The sequence below is a fragment of the Cebus imitator genome, unplaced genomic scaffold (genome assembly GCF_001604975.1).
Source record: "Cebus imitator isolate Cc_AM_T3 unplaced genomic scaffold, Cebus_imitator-1.0 Scaffold266, whole genome shotgun sequence".
Taxonomy (NCBI): Eukaryota; Metazoa; Chordata; class Mammalia; order Primates; family Cebidae; genus Cebus; species Cebus imitator.
Window position 1 is genome coordinate 2,768,039 of NW_016107581.1, and position 24,288 is coordinate 2,792,326.

At 53.6% G+C, this 24,288-nt stretch overlaps 3 protein-coding genes across 6 annotated transcripts in view; 2 read left to right on the forward strand and 1 right to left on the reverse strand.

Moving 5' to 3' along the window:
* KASH5 (KASH domain containing 5) overlaps window positions 1-13,600 on the forward strand; it is a 27,882-nt gene extending 14,282 nt beyond the window's left edge. Inside the window, exons 10-20 of one of the 3 annotated variants that reach the window (XM_017500557.2) lie at window positions 5,505-5,582; window positions 5,858-5,914; window positions 6,241-6,300; window positions 6,948-7,012; window positions 7,179-7,266; window positions 7,711-7,833; window positions 8,636-8,694; window positions 10,576-10,621; window positions 12,625-12,689; window positions 12,769-12,876; window positions 12,979-13,600. In XM_017500557.2, coding sequence (XP_017356046.1) covers window positions 5,505-5,582; window positions 5,858-5,914; window positions 6,241-6,300; window positions 6,948-7,012; window positions 7,179-7,266; window positions 7,711-7,833; window positions 8,636-8,694; window positions 10,576-10,621; window positions 12,625-12,689; window positions 12,769-12,876; window positions 12,979-13,114 — 885 coding nt within the window. In that variant the 3' untranslated portion in view covers window positions 13,115-13,600. Of the gene's footprint in view, window positions 1-5,504; window positions 5,583-5,857; window positions 5,915-6,240; window positions 6,301-6,336; window positions 6,424-6,947; window positions 7,013-7,178; window positions 7,267-7,692; window positions 7,834-8,635; window positions 8,695-10,575; window positions 10,622-12,624; window positions 12,690-12,765; window positions 12,877-12,978 lie in introns of all 3 variants that reach the window. The other 2 variants (XM_037728494.1, XM_037728495.1) reach the window with 2 other exon arrangements.
* Window positions 13,601-17,896: 4,296 nt separating this feature from the next.
* Window positions 17,897-19,259, reverse strand: PTH2 (parathyroid hormone 2). Its single transcript, XM_017500558.2, has 3 exons — window positions 18,916-19,259; window positions 18,689-18,816; window positions 17,897-18,120 (listed from the first exon to the last, which is right to left on the reverse strand). Exons 2-3 carry the CDS (start codon window positions 18,811-18,813, stop codon window positions 17,946-17,948), a joined length of 300 nt encoding a protein of 99 aa, XP_017356047.1. The 5' UTR covers window positions 18,814-18,816; window positions 18,916-19,259; the 3' UTR covers window positions 17,897-17,945.
* Window positions 19,260-20,566: 1,307 nt separating this feature from the next.
* On the forward strand, window positions 20,567-23,987 carry GFY (golgi associated olfactory signaling regulator). Of its 2 annotated transcripts, XM_017500559.2 has the most exons (5): window positions 20,593-20,668; window positions 21,314-21,428; window positions 21,568-22,762; window positions 22,948-23,121; window positions 23,620-23,987. In XM_017500559.2, exons 3-5 carry the CDS (start codon window positions 21,589-21,591, stop codon window positions 23,817-23,819), a joined length of 1,548 nt encoding a protein of 515 aa, XP_017356048.1. In that variant the 5' UTR covers window positions 20,593-20,668; window positions 21,314-21,428; window positions 21,568-21,588; the 3' UTR covers window positions 23,820-23,987. The 2 variants fall into 2 exon arrangements, with proteins under 2 accessions (XP_017356049.1, XP_017356048.1); XM_017500560.2 differs by lacking the exon at window positions 21,314-21,428 and having other exon boundaries at window positions 20,567-20,668.
* Window positions 23,988-24,288: the final 301 nt, after the last annotated feature.

The following is a 24,288-nucleotide window of genomic DNA, read 5'->3' on the forward strand; positions in this document are numbered from 1 at the left end:
TTTTTTTTTTTTTTTGAGAAGGAGTTTATCCCTTGTTGCCCAGGCTGGAGTGCCATGGTGCAGTCTCAGCTCACTGCAACCTCCACCTCTCGGGAGGCAGCTTTCCTGCCTCAGCTTCCCGAGTAGCTGGGATTATAGGCATGTGCCACCACATCCAGCTAATTTTGTTTTGTTTTTTTTTTAAGTAAAGACGGCGTTTCTCTGTGTTGGTCAGACTGGTCTTGAACTCCTGACCTCAGCCTCCCAAAGTACTGGGATTACAGGCGTGAGCCACTGCACCCAGCCTACTTTTACTTTCTAAGAACTGGGAAGACAGATGTCTGTTCAGTAGGCTTGTTTTGGGGATTGACAGCATTCCACTAAGGGACTAGCAAACAATGAAGAAACCCAGTTCAGCTTCACATTTAATTCAAGCCCCATTCCATCTGAGACAGAAAAACGTAATCTTAGTTCATTTTGGGCCCACTTAGTTTTTTTTAGATTGAAACAAACTCATCAATTGATGATGAAACCTGTCACCACCCCCCACCTCAAGGTGGTATCTAAGTTGCAGGATATTGTTGCAGGAGCCCAGTGCTCTAGGAGGCCACTGGTCCTCACTGAGTGTTTGTCCTCTCTGCTGTTCATGAGACTGATGGTTTTTGTCCGAGCCTTTGTCACCGCTGTATGCTGGCATCCACTGCGAGGCCCTCATTGCCTTTGGATCTCTGGACATACTATCCTCTTCAGCCTCTGGAGGTGATCCCTTATCTGGGCTGGAATTCTCACTCCACCACTTCCACACCCTTTCAGGGCCATGGAGGTGGTTTAGCTGCTTTTCTGTGAAAGGGAACAGGCTGGGGTCACTGCCCAAAGCCCCTGCCTCATTTCTCCAGGTCGGGGTGGGTGCTCATGGTGGGGAGATGTGGCTCCTCTGGGGAACAAGAGGCAGAAGAAAGACTACTCTGCTCTCCCTGAGCTGTTAGGAAAGCCCCTGTCCCTCACTCATTTTCCTGACGGGTCCCAAAGCCCACCTAGGCCTTGACAGACCGGAGGGCACAAGGCTGGGGTGGCAGATATCTGGAGAGGACCCACCAGTGAGGACTCTTTGCTTTCACAAGAAAATAGCATCTCTCCTATTCTCACACTGTGATGATTCTGAGAGTGCACTGGGAAGGACACGCAAAGCCTCCCAGATTCCAAGATTTCCCAGTGCTCTGTGGTTCTCCATCCATTCCGTCCACCCCTCACAGCTAACCCTGGGTTAGGGGAAAACTCCGGGCTCATTTTCAGCCTGTTCCCTTCTCTGACTGTCCTACGTTCCTCCCCCAGCTGTAAGGATCTCTGCCTAGTCCAGGCAGATCACGTATTCCACCCAAAAATCTTTGTCCTACATGTGTAGTGTGTTTTTACACTGAAATCCAAAGTTTTTCTATTTTCTGGCTCTTCCATGAAAAATCACCCCCTTGGGGCAATGGGAATCTCACAGCAGGATGGTTGTGCACTGTGAGGCATGGAGTGCAGACAGGATGCGACAGTTTCTTTTTTTAAAGATGGGGTTTCACCGTAATGGCCAGGCTGGTCTTAAACTCCTGACCTCAGGTGATCCACCCACCTCTGCCTCCCAAAGTGCTAGGATTACAGGCGTGAGCCACAGTGCCCAGCCGACAGTTTCTTTCAGAACATCTCTTTTTTTTTTTTTTTTTTCAGAACATCTCTTTTTTAAGAATGAAAAACTTGTGGCTGGGCATGGTGGCTCACAACTGTAACCCCAACACTTTGGTAAGCCAAAGCAAGATTGCCTAGGCTAGGAGTTTGAGACCAACCTAGACAACATAGTGAGAGCCCATCTACAAAATAAAAAAAAAAATAGTAAAAGAATGAAAGACCAGGCGCGGTGGCTCACACATATAATCCCAGTACTTTGGGAGGCTGAGATGGGTGGATCTTTTGAGGTCGGGAGTTCAAGACTAGGTTGGCCAACATGGTAAAACCCCACCTTTACTAAAAATATAAAAATTAGCTGGGCACAGTGGTGAGCGTCTGTACTCCCAGCTACTCAGGAGGCTGATGCAGGATAATCGCTTGAGATTGCGCCACTGCACTCTAGCCTGGGCAACAGATCCAGACTGTCTCAAAAAAAAAAAAGAAAAAACCTTCCCTAAAGCCCCTTGGCAGAACTTTCTGTCTTACAGTTCATTGGCATTCAACCATTATAACCAGACTGCATGTGTAATATGGCCACTGACAGGTCCAGAACACTTTCAGCTCCAGGGAAGAGAACACCAAAGAAATGATGGCTTCATTGTGCAGGACACTCATTTCCTTAACCAGAGGTTTAGAAGCAGGTGGTTTCTGGGAAGAAAGTGGTCTCTGGGTGGTTTGGTGGCTCCCTGGCTGCCTGTGGCCTCATGATTGCAGATGACTGCAATAGCTCCCAACCTCACATTCTCAAAGTAGGAAAACATGGTGCAGAGGGGAGCCGGGAAATGCCTCTCATGGCTCTCTCTTCATCAGAAGCGCCTCACCCCATCCCCAGCAGCTCTCGTACATCTCACTGGCCAGAACTGGATCACATAACACCCCCAGCTGCAAGGGAGGCCAGGAGAACTTTTTCAGCCTCTAGAATGGGAGGTGAACAAGTGAGAAGGGGTGAGAATGGCTGCTGGGTTAGCTAACCAGCTCAGCTTCCTGAATATGCCAAGATTTCCACCTTGACTCACTTCCAGGGCTGAGGATGAGGCCCATCTGCCCTCAGACATACAGAGTAGATCCCTGGACAAAAGCAGAAGGAATAAGCAGAGTAAATAGCAACCAGCAGTCTCATCTCTGCCTCCTCCCCGCCAGGAAGGCCTGCTGCCAGGTCGAGTGCCTTGAGCAGCACCTGGGAAACCCTCGGCCCTCGATAAACAAGCTATTCTTGGTTCCCTCCCCTCTGCCTTTCCCCTCCACACAACTGCCTACAGAGCATCTATAGATTGAGTTCTCAAGTTACAGTAGAATAATGCTGGAGTAACAAGACACTGAGACACTGACAATCCAGGCAGCCTTCCTATTGAGAACCTACAGAGCTGGCTCAGGTTACTGCAGAAGGAGGCAGGAGCAGCTGAGTAACCAGGTTCCCTGCCGAGTGGCCCAGGATCTGGCCTGCAAATCCCTACCAGGTGGACAGATGTTGACACAGCACTCCTTTCCTGTCCTTCCTCTGCCCTTCACCCAGCAGCCCAGGCCCGCTGAGACCGAGAGGGAGATCAGCTGTTGGAGGACTTGGAGCTAGCTGGAAAGAGGGAGAGGCTGGCCTTGGTATATCCCCTGGAGTGCCAAGAGGAGGGATGTAGTGAAGGAACTCTGGACTGTCTCCGTGCCCCAAGTGCATTTTCCCAGTGACCATCTCGCCTTGAAACTCTGTGCAACTTGACAGGTTTTTGGTGCCCCTAAACTTTAGACTGGAATCTGGGCCATTTTATGCACAGGTCCCATTTCATGGCTGGCAAGGGCTGCCCTCTCCAGCCCATTGTTTTCCCAGCTAACAGTTCTCAGCCTTGAAGACTCAGCATCGCCTCCTCAGGAAGCCTGTTTGTTAGTGCTCCCATGATGCCCAGGCCCTAGGCCTCATCAGAACCCGCCTCGTGCATTGTCACCAACTTCTGCATCCATTTCCACCTCTAGTCTGTGAGCTCCATGTGGCCAAGAAAGAAGCTAGGTCCCTTTGTATCCCCATTCTCACCCAGGGGTGTGTCTGGCTCAGGTGAAAGTCTGAGGATTATAAACACAGGAATTGGAATCACAGATTTAAGTTTGAGTCCCTTTACCATGTGACCTTGCCAAGTCTCTTAGCCTCTACTCCTCTGTAAAACTGGAAATGATTATACTATTGATAGAGCAACCAGACATGGCATTACTCCTGAATGTCACAATTTGATATGTACAGCACCACCTAATCTTCTTGCCAAAAAACTGAACAAGAGTCTGGACAAGGCCCTGGATCTGCCGACCAGTTTATAAGAAATAACTGTAGAGGAAAGTGGTGAACGTAACCACGGGAAACGAGCGCAGTCAGTCTCACCTGGATGCACCAGTCCTACAGGACAAATGACCTGGTTTCTTCCACAGAATGAAGGCCTGAAGAGTACCAGGACTGGGTGTAGGGGGGAGAAACTACTGTCAGATTAAAAGAAATGAAATTCTTCAACCAAAAGCAATGGTGGACCTTGTTTGGACCCTCAGTTAAAGTAAATGTAAAGAAATCTCTGTGAGACAACTGAAATTAAAAAAGAGCAAAAGCCAGGCGCGGTGGCTTACACCTGTAATCCCAGCACTTTGGAAGGCCAAGAAGGGCAGATTACCTGAGATCAGATGTTTGAAACCAGCCTGGCCAATGTGGCGAAAACCCATCTCTACTGAAAATTAAAATTAGCTGAGCGTGGTGGTGCATGCTTGTAATCCCAGCTACTTGGGAAGCTGAGGTGGGAGAATTGCTTGAACCCAGGGGGCAGAGGTTGCAGTAAGCCGAGATTGCCTCATTGCACTCTAGCCTGGGTGACAAGAGTGAAACTCCGTCTCAAAAAGAAAAAGGAGCACAAACTTTGTAGTATGAGATGACACTAAGGAATTACTGTTAATTTTGTTAAGTATGATAGCAGTGTTGTAGTTTTGCTAAAGGAAATAAGTCTTCAAATAGGAGATAAATGCTGGAGTAGCTACAGGTGAACTAATAGGATGCCTACGATTTGCTTTTTTTTTTTTTATCCTTTCCCACACCCCGAGATTTGCTTTAAAGTAATCTACTTAAAACATCTGGAGGAGAAACATCTCAGTTTAAACAAAACTGAGAAAATCCATATTATTACTGAAGCTAGGTGATAGATAATGTGGATAACAGGCTTCCTATATTGTTCTTTTGACTTTAAATGGGGGATAAGAAATGAGTCAACACATGCAAAGTGCTCAGTAAGTGTTAGCAGTTATTAACCTATCAAATCCTCACAGCAATCCCATAAAGTAGGTCCTTTTTTAGCTCCTGTTCTTTTTTCCCCTGAGACGGAGTCTCGCTCTGTTGCACAGACTGGAGTGCAGTGGCTCAATCTCGGCTCACTCCAACCTCTGTCTTCCAGGTTCAAGCAATTCTCCCGCCTCAGCCTCCTGAGTAGCTGGGATTACAGGCGTGTGCCACCACGCTCAGCTAATTTTAGTATTTTTGGTAGAGATAGGGGTTTGTCCATGTTAGCTAGGCTGGTCTCGAACTCCTGACCTCATGATCTGCCTGCTTTGGCCTCCCAAAGTGCTGAGATTACAGGCATGAACCACTGCGCCCAGCCTAGCTCCGTTTTTATAGATGGGGGAGCCACCCTCAGAAAAATTAAAGCTGAGGTCCCACCAGAATGGTTGGAGGAATTAAATGGGTTAAAACATAGGAAGTGCTTAGCATAAGGTCTGGTGCATATCAAGTGTTTAGCAAATGTCTGCTGTTAATTTTAACATCACCATTTGCTGAAGTGAATATGACTAGCCTTTCCTTCTCGTAGAACAGGAAGCTGCTTGCCGAGCGGGATGGAGTGAAGAGGAGAAGTCAGGAGCTTGCCATGGAGAAGGACACTTTGAAGGTGCCACTCCTTCCTAGTGCCTGACAACTTTCCACCACCCCAGGGCCATTTTTCCCATTTCTGGTCCTAGTGACTACAGTCTGATGAGAGCAGCGTCTTCCATCAAGCTGTCAGGCTCCCAGGACCACCCAGGCATCCCTGAAACCCCTGAAGTCCTGGGATATCTCAGGAGGTTGAATAGATGGGGTGCAGGAGAGCAGATTGGGCCAGAGGGAGGGCAGGACCAAGGAGAGTCCTGGGAGGCTGAACAAATGGATGGGCTCCTCTCTTGGCAGCGGCAGCTCTGTGAATGTGAACATCTCATTTGCCAACGAGACACCATCCTCTCTGAGGTGAGGGGACTGGGGAGGGAAAGAGATTTGCCTTCCATGTGCACCTGCCATTTCTAAACCTGCCCCTGGTCTAAAAAGGGAAGTCCTGCTTGGGTCTGATCACTAGATGTGCAGCCCTGAGAGATTGGAGGGCTTCCCCAGGTCCCAAGTGTGACCCCTCAGGGATTTAGAAGCCCTTCTGCCCGGTGCTCTCCCTCAGGCCCTAGCTCTTCCCTCAAGCTCACCCTGTCCCTTAACCCCCAGCCAGCCCCCCACCAACCACCACCACCAGCCCCAGTGTCTTTGGGGAACTGGGCCCAGTCTCGTTTGGCTTTCGGCTTTCCCAGCGTACACGCCATGTGGAGAGCCTGGCCCAGACCTTGGAAGAATACAGAGTGACAACACAGGTAACCTAGCTGCCCTCACCACTTCTCTTTTGACAGCTCTGGGACTTGCTGCCTTTCCTCGTGCCTTTCTGTCGGTGGCCACATCTTCTTCCATCCTTACTATATGACTGTGTATGGCTTACTGTATGTCTCCACCTCTGTTTCTGTATTTTTTCACGTTTTCTCTGTTTCTTCCATTGACTTTCATTCTCAGTGGGTGTATTCTCACTGCGTCTCCCCTCCTTATCTTTACATGTCTCTGCCAGCCTCGTGTGGGTTCCCGTCTCTGCCTCCGAGTATAGGCTGTCTGTCTCCCTGGGCAACTCTTCTCTGTTTGGCTCTGGTCTTTACAAATATCTTAGACTTGTGTTTCTCTTGCCTTTCTGTGAGTCTGTTTCCTTCTATGTCTCTTATTTTTTCATGCATCTCTGCCTCTGCCTTCCTTCTCTCAATTTTCTTGGCTGTGCTTCTGGGTTCCTGTTGCTCTCTGTCTCTCTTTGGCTTCCTAATGTTCTGTCATTGCTTTCTTCCCCTTGTCCCTAGGCAGTATGTGTCTAGGGAGCCCAAAGTAGGCAGGAAAGTGGAAAGAACCCTGGAAGAGGAGCCCAGGTTGGGTGGGAGGATGGGAAAAATGGAGAGCCATGTGTACCCCACTTCCTCCTTTGCAGGAACTGAGGCTGGAGATCTCACGCCTGGAGGAGCAGCTGAGTCAGACCCATGAGGGGCCAGATGAGTGAGTAGAACCTCAGGGGGTGGGAAGAGGCAGGAGAGGAGCCTAAGGCAGGGATGCCCTGGCCTCCAGCCCCAAGGTGGGCAGGGAAGGGAGCCCAGCATACACTGACTGATGAGTGGCAAGCAGGCACAGAGGCAGCCTTCCTCCCTTCTGACTGTGTGGCCAGGCTACCTGAAGGGGCCCAGGTGACAACATTGGGCTGGACCAAGCTGCTGCCCCGATCGCTGGGCTTGGAGATCGAGGCCGTTCAGCAGGTGAGCCTAACACCCCTGGAATACGCTGCAGGCCACCAAGGCTCCAAACATCTCCCCACTCTGATCCTCACATCAACCCAGCCCTAACCCACATTGCTGCCCGAGGCCCCCATGGCAACCTTAGTTTTTCTGAGTCTCTCAGATCCCAACCCCAAACGCACTGCCAGCCCCAGGCCTGTGCCAGACTCCAGTCTGATCCAGCTGTGACTCATTTCCCTCCATGACCATCTCACTCCTTAACTTCATCTCTAACCCAGTTCTTTGTCCTGGCACCAAACCCTCCCCTGTCCCTGCTTCTGCCCATTCCCCACCCCAATCCCCACACCAGCCCTCTTCCACCGCTCATCCTGTATTCAGCCACACACCTAAACCCGTTTCTGTCTCCGACCTTGTCTTCTGCCTTAATGTGGCTCTCCCTGAACTCAGAAACAACTTCCATCCCAGAAACAGGAAGTGGCAACTGCTGATCTCTCCAGCCCTCTGTGTGGAGTGTGGCAATGGGAAGAAGTCATCGATGAAACCAGTGAGGAAGCTGAGTTTCTATCTGAAGCCCCAGCTGGCGGACAGGTGAGCACAGGAAAAGCTTTAAAGTCCAGGAGCAAGAAACAGGCCTGGGAGACCGAGGTAGGTGGATCACCTGAAGTTAGGGGTTGGAGACCAGCCTGACCAACATGGTGAAACCCTGTCTCTACTAAAAATGCAAAAATCAGCCGGGCGTCGTGGCGCACACCTGTAATGCCAGCTACTTGGGAGGCTGAGGCAGGAGAATTGCCTGACTCTGGGAGACGGAGGTTACAGTGAGCTGAGATCGCACCACTGCACTCCAGCCTGGGCAACAAAAGTGAATCTCTATCTTGAGAAAAAAAAGAAAAGAAAAGAGGAAAACAATGTCAAGTTGGTTGTTGAGGTCAAGGGCAATGCTGATATTTCTCTGGAGAAAACAAGAGGTTCTTGGGTCCTGAGTGGGAGCACATGGACCCAGCCCAAGTCTGGGATGCTGGGAGGAAAAGGCGGTTGGGCAGGGAAATGCTGAGATCCTTTGGGGCCCAGGTAAGTGTACGAGATCTGTAGAACATCCAGGAGGTTTAGGTGACCAGGACTCCTGGGTCCCGCAGGAGAAGGGGGCCTGGTGACATCAAGAACAACCCTTTGGTTTCTGGCCTCTGCTCTTAGGGAGATAATAGGGTCATCCTCATGTAAGGGAGCATGAGAGCAGGGCAGGTTGTAGAAGGTGGTGAATTTGTGCACAGGTTGCAGCCCAGAAGACCTTTTGCTTGTGGGGTCTGGGACCAGGGGGAGACAGTGGGCATTGTTAGGGTTGAGACTTTGAGTGAGAAGAATCAGAGAACTAACCTTTTTGTTTCCACAGAGAAACTTCCAGGGAGAGCCAGCACACCCTGGAGAAGGAAGGAAGGAGCCATCCATGTGGTAAGGAGCTGAGCCATCCATCTGCCTCAGGATGTTTACAGTAGGACTAGATTAGCCCTGAGGACGTCTGCATGGCACTCGTTCATTCACATCTTCCAGGAGCAGACCCTGGGCTGGTAGGCTAGGAGATGAGACCTGGCCCTGCCCTCAGCGAGTCCTGGGACTAGGAGGAGATCTGGCTCCTGATCCTGCCTCGGGGGAGGGCTCCTAGGGAGGCCACCATGCCTGAATGGAGCCCTGTGGGAGTGGCGTTAGTACAGGAGACTCTTAGACAAGAAGACACAATTGTCAGGCAGAAGGGACAGCTCAGTCACACAATCATTCTCTAACTGAACACACCTCTCCCGATGCTCCAGGGAACCTCCTTGGAGAGCTCTCAGTCACCTGGGAGATCTCAAGGGTGAGGAGGGTCTCTGGAATCAGCATGGATTCAAATCCCAGCTCAGGTACTTCGAAGTGCGGCACATGTGAGCATTAGGTCGTATGTTGTGAGGTCCCAGCCCTGTGATTGGGATATGATTGTTAGGAGGCTGTGTCCAGGCCTGTGACGATGGAGAAAGCACTAGATGTCTGGGCCCACCCTCCTCCAGAATCCTGGCCTTGGGGCCTCTGGTTTCCTGTGGTGCTTCCCTCTCCCCTCCCCCTTTCAGGCTCCCAGCTGCGGCTCCTAATGAGGCTGCCTGCCAAGGCCTCTAATTGGACTTGTCTGGGAGGAGCTGAGATTGGGCGGGATGGGAGCTCTGGAGCTATGACCTCCCTTTGCGTCACCAGAGAAAGGAGGGGAAAGGGGCCGAGCAGCAGTGGAAGGGGTGGGGAGAGGTACCATGCGAGTTTCCGGAGGGCAGGGGCAGTTTGAGCCACAGATTGGAAAGCTGGGAGTGAGGAAGGCGCTGAATACAATGGCCCCTAAAGGTAGCCAGCAGTGAGGATTTCGACCTTGAGAGGGGCTGGATCCCAAGTAGAAGTTTCAGGGGTCAGACAGTGTTTGTCTGACTGGGGCAGAGGCCGGGGCCTAAGAGCACTAGATCCCTTATTACGTGGTAGCACAGCTGTGTTCCTGAGGGCATCTCTGAGGGTTTGGGGCTGAAGCTGGTAGTGGTGGCAACTATAGGGCTGGATCCCTGGACCCCAATGAAGGCAGTGGCTGGTGGTGTGGATGGCAGGGACTCAGGCAGCTGTGATCCTAGGAGGGGCCTCCCTAGGAGTCTTCCCTGGAGGCAGGGTCAGGAGCTAGATCTCCTCCTAGACTGGAGACTCGGAGGGCAGAGCCAGGTGTGACTCATCTCCTGGCCTACAGGCCCAGGGTCTACTGGAAGATGTGATTGAATGAATGAATGAGTGGCATGCTGCCCCCTCAGGGCTCTTCCTGTCCTTCTGGAAGAGGGGCTTACACACCTCAGAGGATCTGGGATGGGGAAGAGCTCCAACAGTTGGATTCTGTGTGTGGGAAGGTCTGAGTTGGAGTCCCAGTCCTCCGAGAACACCCAATGAGAGTCATGGAAAAATGGCTCAACCTACTAGATAGGAAGGGGGTTTCTAAACATGCTCTGGGGTCTCAAAGAGGCCTAAATCTCTGGTATTTTGGAGAGTGAGAGAGCCGGAAGCCTCAGTTCCCAGCTGGGGGATCAGCTGGGGAAGTAGTGGCTGAGAAAGCAAATCTGAGATGAAGAGGCCCCCTTATTCTTCTGGCATTCAAAGACCCTTTCAATAATTTGGTGAAAATTCTCCTGAAAAATACATATGCAGGACACCCCTGAGGCCCTTCCATGCTGCCTGGCCTGTGCTAAGACCCCTGCTCCAAGGCTTCCCTTCCAGCCTGTAGCAGGCAAAGAGAACTAGGGAGAAGAGGACGATGCCAGCAGTGACTTTGTTGGTCCTCAGGTTAACGAGAAGAGAGGAAGAGGAGGCTGCAGAGAGCCAGGTCACGGTAGGCAGTCCCCAGCACCCCTCCCCCGTCCCCATCCACTCCAAGCCCGCAGAGGCTCAGTTGTTTCAACTCTTCCCAAGCCCCAGCCTCAGACCCCAACTCCTCAGGAGCAGAGAGAAAAATCATTTGGCCAAGAGATAACAAGGCCCTTGCTGTAGCTAATGAGAGAGAACGATGGTGAGGTTGGGGGAGGCTTGGAGGCTGGTGGGCGGCCAGGCTGCTCCCAGGGGACTCCCCCAGCCACACACAGGGCCGCAGTCGCCACACGGCAGGCCTCATAGACGTGGCTACACCCACGGATTGCATAAATGCACACGCACATTCGCCCACACTTGGAGGAGGTTGGGCTGGCCCTCCCCAGCCAGCCTCAGAATTCCCTGGGGGCACAATGCCCGCAGCTACCCTGCCTGCAGCCACACAGGCCGGCTCCTCTGCTTCTCAGAGCAGCTGTGCCCGGTGGAGGTTAGGATTTCGATTCTCAGGCAAGGAAGGGGAAATTAATTTGGTGAGGAGAGGTGAGGAGCCCTCAGTTCTGAGCTGAGGAATGCAGGAGCTGGACTGGTGTCTGCCTGTTGTAGGTCAGGCACTGCCAGGGACCTTGGGGCTCTTCAGGGTCCAAATCCGCCAAGACGGCTGCCTCCAGGATGCTCAGCTCCCAGCATTCTGGCCCCGAAGTCCACCTCCTCTCAATATACTACACTCCCTTGCCCCAGAGACTGGGGCTCCACCTCAACTTCCTCATAGCTCACATGGGGATAATCTCTTCCTAGCTCCCAGGGTTGGGATGAGGGTTGAGGACCACGTTGTAAAGGGCCTGCATGCCTGCCTAGCACAACAGGTGTTGGAGGTGAAGATATTGATCATGATTGGTGTTCTGTTTTTATTTGCTGACATCATCATCCTCATCTGTGTCAGAAAGGCATTGGGGTGGGAAGGCCAAAGACCTATAAGGGGAGGCCCTTGCAGGGAGACACGAGGGATGAGGCGGTACAGTGGGTTGGGCCTGACCCCTGGAGAAACAGCTGGGGCTTTAATCTTTGAATCTTCAGATAATTGGAATTAATCAGTGAATTCAGCATGGTTGCTGGGTTAAAGGTCAAAATAAAAAATCAATCATATTTCAGTGTAGCAACAATGAGCAATGAGAAAAATAAATTTATACCATTTATAATAGCATGGGGTTTTTTTGTTTGTTTTTTTGAGACAAAATCGCGCTCTGTCACCAAGCTGGAGTGCAGTGGCACCATCTTGGCTCACTGCAACCTCTGCCTCCCTGGTTCAAGTGATTCTCCCATCTCGGCCTCCCGAGTAGCCGGGATTACAGGCACGCGCCACACACCCAGCTAATTTTTGTATTTTTGGTAGAGAAAGGGTTTCACCATGTTGGCCAGGATGGTCTCAATCTCCTTCCCTTGTGATCTGCCCGCGTTGGCCTCCCAAAGTGTTGGGATTACAGGTGTGAGCCACCACACCCAGCCTATGATGGCCTGTTTTTAATTAGTAAAGCACCTTCGGATTCTGGCATAGGCGTGAAAATAGGATTCTGCATGAGGGCCAGCACAGGGGTGGGCACCTGTAGAAGATGCGGTCTCTGCCCGCAGAGAGCTTAAGTACTTCCAGAATCCGATGGAAAATGGAGGTGATGATATTGAGTAGCTCACGCAGACACTGAGCACTCACTATGTACCAGGCACTGTCCAAGTCACTGCCTGCCTTTTTTTTTCTATATTCCTTCATTTAGTCTCCATGTTATTCCTATGAGGTGGGGACATCCCTGGCTAGCAGATGGGGAAAGAGAGGCACAGAGAGGTGTGGTAACACACCAAGGACCCTCAGCCAGAAGCTGGCAGAACTGGGAACCCAACCTGGCAGCGTGTCTCAGAGAAGCTCACTCAACTCCTGAGTTCCACCACCTTCTGTGTGGTCACTGTGTCCAGTGGGCTGACCTGAGAGCCTCTCAGTCCAGAACTCAGTGCCTCAAATGCATCTCTTTGTCCTTCCAGGCTGATCTCCCCATCCCTCTAGGAGACTCTTACTCTGGAGACATCGCAGAAAGCCCTCCGAGGAGGTAATAGGACCCACAGTGTCTGGGAGGGAAATTGGGGACAAGGAAAAACCAGTGTTGATTCTCTCCTTTCCCCCAGCAGCCCTGCCCAGCAGGATCTCCGGCAAGCCCTGGTCCCTGTGATGAAGAAGCTGGTCCCAGTCAGGAGGAGGCCCTGGGGCCAGCTCTTCCTGCCCCGACAGCGACTCAGGTGTGCCCCCAGGCACCTCCAGAAGGAACGAGGTGTTCTGACATTGGGAAGACCAGGGGCTGCCCGGGCCCTGCCCTAAGCACTCTCCCACCTCCCCACCAGGGTCACACGGTATCCGCTGATCCCAGCTCCAGTCCTGGGCCTGCTGCTGCTGCTCTCTGTCCTGCTGCTGGGCCAGTCCCCACCTCCCACCTTGCCCCACCTCCAGCTCTGCTACCTCCAGCCCCCTCCAGTGTGAGAGGCCCTGCTTGCCCCTCAGAACAGTGTCTAGTTCAATAAATCCCCTGGCACTCTCCACTCGGATCCCTTCGTTAGGCCAGTGTTGCACGGGCTTACCCCACGTACTGTACAGGGGGATCCACATCCCTGGATTGGGTTTATGTGAAGTCTCCTAGTTTTTTAATGTTGACATTTCTTAATCAAAGCAAAACTTCCTCAGTAACGGATTAAGCACTAAGGATTATTCCCTCACAAAACATGCCTGGCAAGGGCAGCTGTGGGCACACAGCGAAGTCTCAGCTGCCTCGGGGTCAGGGCCAGAGTGATTCTCCCATCCCCTCTCTCAAGCTCAGGAGTTGGCAGTTGTAGCTTCCCACATCACATCTGCAGGGAGACGGAAACTCGTCCCTTCCTTTTTATAAAGAGAGGCAGTACCCTCAGTGTGCAGTGGGTAGATTCAAATCATAACCATAATGAAAGAGAAGCAGTTGCCTGCCCAGAGCCACCAGCAGACTTGTGTCTGTCTCGCCAGTCAGACTGTTTGGTGTGACCACCCTCAACTGTAAGCCAGGCTGGGAGACCTGGGAGGCCAAGAACCTCTTGGGGGACCAACTGCCTTGCAGCCATGCAGAACCTGTGTGCTAGTAAGGGTGCATGTGGGGAAGGCAGATATAGGGCCTTGCCACACTCCTCATTCACACAGAAAGACACTGCAGGCCAGCCGGGCACCGTGGCTCACGCCTGTAATCCCAGCACTTTGGGAGGCTGAGGTGTGTAAATCACAAGGTCAAGAGATTGAAACTTCACATCCTGGCCAGCATGGTAAAACCCCATCCCCACTAAAAATACAAAAATTAGCCAGACGTGGTGGTATGTGCCTGTTATCCCAGCTACTTGTGAGGCTGAGGCAGGAGAATCACTTGAACCAGGGAGGCGGACGTTGCAGTGAGCCAAGATCGCACCACTGCACTCCAACCTGGCAACAGAGCAAGACTCAAAAAAAAAAAAAACCACACTGCAGGCCGTGGACCTAACAAAGCACTTTGGGAGCCACCTACACACCACCAGTGTGCAGCTGCTGAGTGGCACATCACCAGGCTACTTTGAAGGGGCTTTAGGATACCTCTTCTCCCTGATCTCTTTCTGCTTCCTACCTTCTCTACACCTCTGCCTTGCCTTCCCCCAGCAGGATCCTGACTGTCCTGCCACCACCCCATGGGTCGGAGCCTAGGTTGACCCAGTCCTAACTGCATCCTAAGTCAGTAAAGAACAATCTTCCTGGGCCGGGCGTGGTGGCTCATGCCTATAATCCAAGCACTTTGGAGGTCAAGGCGGGCGGATCACCTGAGGTCAGGAATTCAAGACCAGCCTGACCAACATGGTGAAAACCCGTCTTAAAAAACAAACAAAAAAAAAGAACAATCTTCCAGGACCAGGCGCGGTGGCTCACGCCTGTAATCCCAGCACTTTGGGAGGCCAAGGCAGGTGGATCACCTGAGGTCAGGAGTTCCAGACCAGTCTGGCTAACTTGTTGAAACCCTGTCTGTACTAAAAATATAAAAAATTAGGTGAGTGGTGGCAGGCACCTGTAATCCCAGCTACTCTAGAGGCCGAGGCAGGAGAATCACTTGAACCTGGGAGGCACAGGTTGCAGTGAGCCAAGATTGCACCATTGCACTCCACGTTGGGCAACAAAAGGGAAATTTCATCTCACAAAAAGGAGGCCGGGCACGGTGTCTCACACCTATAATCCCAGCACTTTGGGAAGCTGAGGCGAGTGGATCACAAAGTCAAGAGATCGAGACCATCCTGGTCAACACGGTGAAACCCCATCTCTACTAAAAATACAAAAATTAGCTGGGTGTGGTGGCACATGCCTGTAGTCCCAGCTACTCGGGTGGCTGAGGCAGGAGAATTGCTTGAACTGGGAGGCGGAGGTTGCACCATTGCACTCCAGCCTGGGCAACAAGAACGAAACTCTGATCTCAAGAAAAAAATGGAAAGATGAGTAAGGTTTGCGTTTTAGTCAGCAGGGGCCCAGGGAGGGTGTCATAGAGGTGGAAAAGAGACCAGTGTGCGTGGAAAGCCATGGCCAGCATCCTGTTGCTGGTTTAAAAATAAAAATAGGCCGGGCACGGTGGCTCACGCCTATAATCCCAGCACTTTGGGAGGCCGAGGTGGGTGGATCACGAGGTCAAGAGATCGAGACCATCCTGGTCAACATGGTGAAACCCCGTCTCTACTAAAAATACAAAAATTAGCTGGTCATGGTGGCACGTGCCTGTAGTCCCAGCTACTCGGGAGGCTGAGGCAGGAGAATTGCTTGAACCCAGGAGGCAGAGGTTGCGGTGAGCCGAGATCGCGCCATTGCACTCCAGCCTGGGTAACAAGACCAAAACTCCGTCTCAGAAAAAAAATAAAATAAAATAAAAAATAAAATAAAAATAAAAAAGATTTGCAGCCGGGGAAGGATTGGAGGCCACAGAGTGGTGGGAAATAAGAGAGGTAGGCAAGAGCCCATGAAGGGGTTTGAACACCGGCTTGAACTTTATTCCCCAGTGCCCATGAAAGGGCTGTGAGCAGGGGAAGGCAGAGCTCTGGGTGGGAAGTGGAGCATTCAGGGCCTGTAGAGGAGATGAATGAAGGGAATGAAAATGGAGCTCAGCAGGTGGGGAGGAGTCTAGGGCTGTGGTCCAGGTGGGAGAGAAGGAGGAGGCCTGAGGCAGGGCATGCGGGTGGAGAGGAGGGAAGAGCAGAGGCAGGACTGGGCGGGATTGATCTGGCTGCAGACTGACGAGCTGTAAAGGATGGCGAAAGGGGCAGGGCAAGGACAGCCCCTGGGACGTGGCCCAGTGACTAGTAGACAGTGGAACCCTTCCCAAGATAGGAAACCCATGATAAGGAGTGGGTTCAGTGAAAGACTCGGTTCATTTAGAGGCTGGTGTCCTAAGCCCTGAGCTCCCAGGCTGGAGAAGGGGGTCTGGGTGTTGTCACCTGTGGGCGGTGGCAGAAAGTGTGGGGACTGCTGAATTTGCGGAGGGAGGAGGTTCCAGACACCATTTTGGGCAAAAACCTCAAGTGTTCGGAAAGGGATGGGGAGAAAATAGAGTATGGGAAGAGACCAGGCCAGTACCCAGCTACCAGGCCTTCGGGGAAACAGGAGGAGGCTCTTCATAGGGTTGTTGAGAAGTTAAAAAAGCTAATACAAATACAGCACTTAGAAGAGTACCTGGTATATAGCAACTGCTCATTAATGTTTTAATTCCATTTATCCATGAGAGTAGCGGAAAAGTCTAGGCTTTTGAAATTACACGTATCTGGGTTCCATTTATCCTTTTGTCTCTCGGTAGCTCTAACAACTTAGGAAAATTCCTCCTGACTCTCGGTCTTATTTGTAAAATTAGGCCAACTCCAGAGGGTTTTGAGGAATGCAGTTTTTCATTTGTTATTCGGTATCTGAATGACAGAGGAAACAGTCCCGCCCCCACAGCCCAAGGACCAATTAGGGCTCGGTCCGCCTCCCGAAAATGCAAATTTTGGGAGACCTTGCCAACCACACGCGGCGGCCCAGCTTCCCGCGCAGCGGACGTCCCCAAGCTCCACCCTCTTTAGACCAATCAGAGCGCGGTCCGCACGAGCGGCGCCCCAGGCACGGTGATCTAGCCCTCTGCGAACCACCGGGTTGCCATGGTTACCATTGAGGGGCGGAGCTGAAGGGCAAGCTGAAACTCCTGGGAGAGATGCAGATTTTGATTGGCTGTTTTCTCGCTTCACCTGCGGCCCAGGTATCTCCCCGCCCTTCCTCTGTCCTTTTTGGAGCCTGACGTCTGCTCCTCTCTCCTCTCCTCCTGCCCCAGCCTGGCGCCCCAGTGGTCTCCCGAGAAAGACGCCTGAAGTCAGAAAACCCTGAGAAAATTGCTGGAGGCTGCTGTGAGAGGAGGAAACCCTTTTCAAACAAAGGCGTTTCGCTATGTGACGGGCGCTGTTCTCATTAAGTATATCTTATTGGATCCTCGTAACAGATGAAGAGCAGGAAGCACAGAGACTGACGTCAAGAAGACGTTCTCAATACGAGGCCGCAGCTAGATTTGGAGGACCCTGGGTTTGGATGTCAGGGCTGCCTCACACCAGAGCCCCGCAATCTTTTTTCCACTGTGCCTGGGGAGAAGTGTGGAAGTGATGGGAGGGAGGAACCGCGAAATTCAAAGATGAGAGCCGGTGGAGAGACAGAAACCCAAAGGAGGGGGGAAAAAAAAAAAGGAAGATAGGAAGGAGTCGGGCAGAGGAAAAAGGAAAAAAGAAAGTAATGGAGAAGGGAAGGAAGAGTTTCAGAGGCAGAAAGAGAATAGAGAGAGGAGGCAGAAGACTAGGAAGCTAAGAGGGCGTTAGGGGAGATTCCTACAAGGACTCAAAGAGACGAGGACACACACCCAGAGAGGAAAGAGACCCAGATAAGGGGGCAGAGACAGAGGGGGCAGAGACCTTGGAGATTACAGAGAACCAGAGAAAAGGGGGCAGAGATGGGGGGAGGGAGGGACCGGGGCCCAGAGTGAAAGGAGACAACAGAGCTGGGGGCGGGGGGCGGTAGGGAAGCAAATATCCAGAAATAGGAAAGAAGCCAGTTGCCTGGACAGAGAAAGACCGAGGCAGAGAAACCGAATTGGGGAAAGAAAATAGAGTGGGGACTGAAGGGAGAGATGCCAGAGGGGCCGACACAGAGTCCTGTCTCTTTTCTATCCCCCCTTTCCCGCCCCGCCCCCCAACCCAACACACATGCAGGTCGAACAGGAAAGAGTCGTAGTCCAGAGCGCACGGCAGGGTCTTTATTAAGGCGGGGACCGGCGGCGCGCTCAGGGCGCGTCCAGCACCAGCAGCTTGTGCATGTACGAGTTCAGCCAGTGGCGGCGCTCGAGGGCGGCCAGCAACCGCGCGCGCTCCCGGAAGGCCGCGTCGTCCGCCAGCGCCAAGCTCCTCCGCGGCCGGGGGGTGGTGGGATCCACCCAGGCCCGTCCTGGGGTGCGGAGGCTGTGGAGAGACGCGACGACCACGCGTCCAGACCCGCGCTCGCCGCCGCCTGTCCTCCCCGCGGTCTAACTCGAAGCCCTGTTACTGCCCCGTCCGTGGAGTGGCTCGGTCTGGCTCCCCCCGTCTCTCTCGTTCTCTGTGTGGGTCTCTGTCCCTCTACTCACCAGGTTCGAAACTCCCTGGGTACCGAGAGCCAGTCTGACGCACCTGTCCGCCCCCAGCGCTCCGCGCATGGCCAGGAGCGCACCAAGAACCCAATAAAGGTTACTCAAAAGATGAATCCCTTTCTGCATCTACTCCTTTCGAGCCTCTCTACGCCTTTCTCAGGATCTGTCTTTCTGTGTCTCTTTCTCTTGCTGATTCCCTGTCCATTTCCCGCACCATTACCACCACCAAACCCCCCTCCGGTGTTCCCCCACTCCTAGGCTCTTTTTCTCGCTGGGTCTTGGTCGCCCTCTCTTTGGGTTTCTGTCCCCCTTTCTGGGTCTTCCTCCGCCTTTCTCTTTGGTTCTCTTCCCACTTCTCCAAGTCCCCAGCCTTCCCTGGGAGTCCTGGGCCTGGCACCTACCTGAGGACCCCTGCGGGGGGCAGGGCGACTCCCGAGACAGTGCGGACGCCCCAGGGCACCAGCAGCAGCAGGAGCAGCAGCAGCCGCCGAACCCGAGGGCTCGTGGACACCTGGCGGGCCTCCATCACCTGTGAAGAACCAGAAAGGGGCTCAGCGGGGCGGCATCCCGGCCCAGAACCCCGGGCCCCACCACGCACCCACCCTCCGCTTCACGCACGGCCCCCTACCGCGCAGTGGGCTCGGGCAGCGGCGCTGGCAGCCCCCTTATATCGCCTCCGCAGCCCCCGCGCCGAGCAGTGACGCAGGCCGGGGGGCCGGGGGCGCGGGGTCACCCCTCCCCAGGCTCATTAGGAGCCGCCAGCGGTAATGAGGAGCCGGGGGTGGGGGACCTGCCGCTGCCTTGGCCGCCACCAACTAATTGGGACCAGAAGCTGGACCTGAGACGAGGGAGGGGGAGAGACAGACAGACAGAGAGGTGGACACAGGGGGTGTGTCAGAAGGATAAAAATAGAGACTGGCGGAAGGACCGTCAGAGAAACAGAGACACAAAGAGAAGGACAAAGACAGAGTGGCCAAGGAGGAAATAGAGAGTAAGAAAGGGAATGACACAAAAAGAAATAAAAAGGAAGAAAGCAAGAACAGAGAGGGAAGGAGACGGAGACAAACAGTCAGATGGAGATGGAGGAATGAAAGAAAAGGCTCTCAAAAAGACAGACGGAAATGGAAGGACATCCTAGGCTGGACAGAGCTGCCCAGAGATAAATCCAGCAGGGAGAGAACCAGAAAGATCGAGGGCGAGACAGGGAGGAGGAAAAGGCAAGAGATGGCAAAGGATATGTGTGGCAGGGGTTCGAGGACAGGAAAAGTGACAGGCAAACATCAGAAAAGGCCCCGAGAGAGTGTGAAGAGGGGAAGAGAAGGGGCTCCTGAGCTGCCCTAAGGATGCGTCTAAGCCCTTATCTGGGAGGAGTTTGGGGTGCTGTAAAGATTAAAGCCCAGTCTTCCTCACACTGACTCTTACGAGGGGCCTCAGTCAGGCACGGGGGCTCACACCTGTAATCCCAGCACTTTCCGAAGACCGAGGTGGGCAGATGACTTGAGGTCAGGAGTTCGAGACCAGCCTGGGCAACATGGCGAAACCCCATCTCTACAAAAATACAAAAATTATGCTAGATGCAGTGGTGGGCACCTGTAATTCCAGCTACTCGGGAGGTTGAGGCGTTAGAATTGCTTGAACCCAGGAGGCAGAAGTTGCAGTGAGCCGAGGTGGCACCACTACACTCCAGCCTGGGTGACAGAGCAAGATTCTATCTCAAAAAAAAAAAAAAAAGAGAGAGAGAGAAAAGAGGGACCTCTATACACAGTGAGGAGGAGATGGGCAAAACTTGGAAGTCCTACAGAGCAGCAGCTATTTGGGATATGGGAACTTGGGCTCTTAATTTCCTAGGAGGGTGGTGGCAGATGCTTGGACTCCTGAGTCTAAGAGTGGATGCGACAGGGACCCAGAGTCCCAGGTTCTGGGGAAGAAGAAAGCTGGGGACTTGGATTCCTGGATCTGAGGAAGGAAGGAGCTAGAGGCCTGGACTTCTGGATCTGGGAGGAGGGAGCTGGGGGATGAAAGTTAGGGGATTTGAAATAGGAAGGTACCAGGGAATGAGACCACTAGGTTTCCAGGTAGGAGAGGGTAGAGGGCCAGGACCACTGGTTTCAAACACACAGTTTGATGGGCCACATCTCCACTACAGCATCCCAGTTTCTAACTCCCTTACCCACCCCAGAGACGATGTCCTTTACTTCTGTCTCTTTAAGAGTCTAAGTGTGTTGCTAGGCTCCCAGGATCCCCTGGGAGGGGGTCAGGTGCATCACCTGTGTGCCCCTGAGACCCTGCCTCCCACCGCCCCACACAGAGCCATTCTGCAACATTCACTGTTCTCTGCATCCAGCTCTGCTCATCTGCTGTTACCTTGGACACCAGGGCAGGTAAGAGACCCCAGGACCTCCAGTAAGCCTGTCCCATCGAGGTGTCTGTTGCCTCTACCTCCACCTGAACACAGATCTAAGCATCTCTGCCCAGACTAGCCCCAGAGATGCTGAAATCCTAGCTCCATCCTCAACAACAGACTTGAGAGTCCTGCCCCACGGCTGTCTTCTTCAACTCTGCAGAGCCCAGACCCACAGACCCTATTTCTAAAGGACTCAGAGCTCCCAATTCCTTTCTAACTCAGGAACCAGGAGTCCAAGGCCTCTTATGTCCTTTCACCCCTGTAATCCAGCCCTCAAACCTTGCTCCCTCAAAATTCTAGGCATCTGAACTTCCAGCCTTCTCCTCCCTAAAGAACCAGGAGCTAGGAACCTCAGCCCCCTCACCCTGCGAGACCCAGGAGTCTGAACCCCCAGCAACTTTCTTGCCCGTGGTCCAAACGTCTCCCTCCTCCCTCAAATCCGAGAGTCCAGCACCCAGCCGTTACGAGCCTCCAGTAGCGTAAACAACTGTTGAGTCAAGGTGTCCCGGGAGCCCTCAGGAAGATGATTCCATGTCCCCTCCAAGGCCTGTCACCCTTCAAAGTCGAAGTCGAGGAGACCTGGAGACCTGGAGAGGTGTCGTTCTTTCCCAATTTTTTCCAGGACCCCTCGGTGAAACAAATAAGGAAATTAACTACGACTCCCAAGAAGCCCCAAGCCTCAGTCTCCCTTGGCTACCGCGGCCACCGCCCCACAGCCTGCAGGGACTTGCGATTAGGTTATTCTCACATCCCTGGCGCCCAGCTGGGCCCCGGACCCACGCGGTCCACCTGCAGGGTTTTGGGCGTGGCCTCGGAGTGGGCGGGGCTCGGGGAGCCTTCGGCCTTAACCCCTTCCTTCCGGCTTCCCCTCCGCAGCTGTAGGTATCTCCCAGAGCTATGGAATCACTCAGCCGGATCCTTTTCCTCATCTTCCTCCTCGCCAGGCTGAGGTCCAAGGCCGCTCCCTCAGCCCCTCCTTTGGGCTCTGGGTTTCCAGACGTGGCCCACCCCTCTGAGGCCTTCCCTCGCACTTCTGAAAATTCCACACGAGATCGCCTTAACCCAGAATTCCCTGGGACTGCTTACCCTGAGCCTTCCAAACCACCTCATATAGTTTCCCTTGAAACCTCCCCACTTGACTTCAGCGAGACCCCCAGCCCTGACCTCCAAGAAACCCCACACCCAGAGTCTCCTGAGACCCCCAAAGCTGACTCACTCGCAACCTCAATAACAGAATCTCTGGACATCCCAAAAACTAATCTCTCTAAAATGACACACCCAGAGTCTTCTGAGACCCCTACACCCGATCCAACTGAAATTCCACACCCAGGATCCCTTGAGACCCCAAAACGTATCTCCTCCAAAACTTCAGGCCCAGAATTTCCCGAGACCCCAAACACTGCCATTATGCAAACTATACACCAAGAATCCCCAGGGAGTCCCCAACTTAATGCCACTGAAAGCTTTTTTGCAGAAATCCCTGAGACCCCAAACACTGCCCCTACCAAGACCCCTGACCCCAAATCCCCAGAAAACCATGACCTCAACTCCACTGAGACCCCAAACTCTGAATTTCTCCAGGCCCTCCATCCTGACCCTTCTAAAACCCTCCACCCAGAATCCCATGTGACCCACAATCCCAGCCCCACTGAAATTTCCCAAAGAGAATTCCCCAAAACCTACTATCAAAATGCAACAGATGTCCCCAGGACCTCCGACCCTCAAATCTCCACTAGTCTTTACCCAGAAACACCTGCACCTTTCAAGGATGAAGCCACTGCCCTACATGAGCTGTCCCTGAATCCCAAACCAGAAACTGCTGCAGCTATCCAGCCCGACCCCCAGAAACTGCCCACTTCAGATTTTCCAGGAATGGTTGAGCCGAAGGCTCCCCAGAACTCTGGCCCTAAGGGGTCCAGCGCCCCTCCTCCCTCAGCCCGGATTGCAGGTCCCTCTGCTCTTCCAGGGGCCCCAAATCAGTTGGCCCCTGCTACTCTGCGGGCACCCCAGAGGCACAGCCGAAGTGAGGGAGTCAACACGATCATCGTGGTGGAGCGAGTGAAGAAGACCGGTGAGGGGCGGGAGAACTCCTGAGTCTGAAGGAGGAGGGGCTGGGGTCCTGGACTCCTGGGTCTGAGGGAGAAAGGTTTGGGAACAGGGATTCATGGGTCTGAGGGAGGAGGGGCTAGAAGCCTGGACCCCTAGGTCTAAAAGAGGAGGGGGTTAGGAGCTTAGATTGCTGGTTTCCCCCTCCAGGCGTGACTCTGGTGGGGCGACCACGTGGCGCAGCAGGCGGGGCCCTCTGCCTGTTCTTCGCGGGGACCGCGCTGCTGATCGGCATCTTTGTGCTGCTCTGGTGTCTCTACCGCCAGGCAGCTCGACACCGGCCCTTCGCACACCACCGGCTTCCGGACCACGGAGATGAACCGGGTGAGCGCCCTGTCCCTGGAATGCCTGTACGTTTCCAAAACCCGGTCTCTTCCGGCACTTTAGGGGGCCCAGCCAAAAAGCGCAGGTCCCCCACCCAAGGTCAGTGAAAACCCTGACTTCTCCATGGCCACGTCCAGCCCCCTAACTGTCTGCAATTTCACACACATGTCCAGTCCCCCTCCCAATGCAGTTGGAGATGGCTTCAGGCCCACCGTCCCCGCAGTCCCCACCCCTGCCCCTTCAGGTGCACCGCCAGGAGCCCTGCACTCCCCGCCTTCCACTGCAGGCCTCGCCCTGCAGCTCGGACGCCACGCCTCGTGGTTTCTGCAGCGACCCCCACCCTTTTGATTGAAAACTCAGTTCAAATGCAGAATCGGAATCCTCTCTCCGGCCTCCCGATTGGTCAGCCGCACAAAAGGGGACAGGCCCCCTGGAGATGACCAGGAAGGGGGCCTGGAGGGTCAGCCTGGAGATGACCTCACCCCTTTGCTCCCACAGTTCTGCATTTGGACGCCCCGAAAGACCCCTACGACCTCTACTTTTATGCGCTGGATGCCTGGGTCCCTTCCCACATTGCCACCAAGCAGCCCCCACCCACACCTCCGCTGCCACCCAAGCTGCCCCCGCCGCCCCGCGGGGGCCTCCCGCAGTGTCTGGAGGCCCTTTCCCCTGCCACACTCCCCAACAACTTCGCGTGAGCCCCACCGAGTCCTGCCGGCCTGCACATCCCCACAGTGAGGGAAAACCCTACGCTCCCGGCGTGCCTAGTTACAGAGTAGTCCTCCCGGATAGAGGGTCTAAGATACAAAGGTGCTTGCGTTGTGGTCAGAGAACAAGGTCTGAGACCGAATAAATATCATGTTCCCATAGCTAGACCCCTCTGCTGGGCTGAGCCCTGGGGCTTGAGGTGGCTGGAGTCTGAGAATACTGAAACTTAGGGAGGAGGGGCTGGGGTTTGGACTCCTGGGTCTGAGGGAGGAGGGGCTAGGGTTCTGGATTCCAGGGTCTGCGGGAGGAGGGCTGGGGGTCTGGACTCCTGGGTCTGAGGGAGGAGGGGCTGGGGGTCTGGACACTGGGTCTGAGGGAGGAGGGGCTGGGGTCTGGACTCCTAGGTCTGAGGGAGGAGGGGCTGGGGTTTGGACTCCTGGGTCTGAGGGAGGAGGGGCT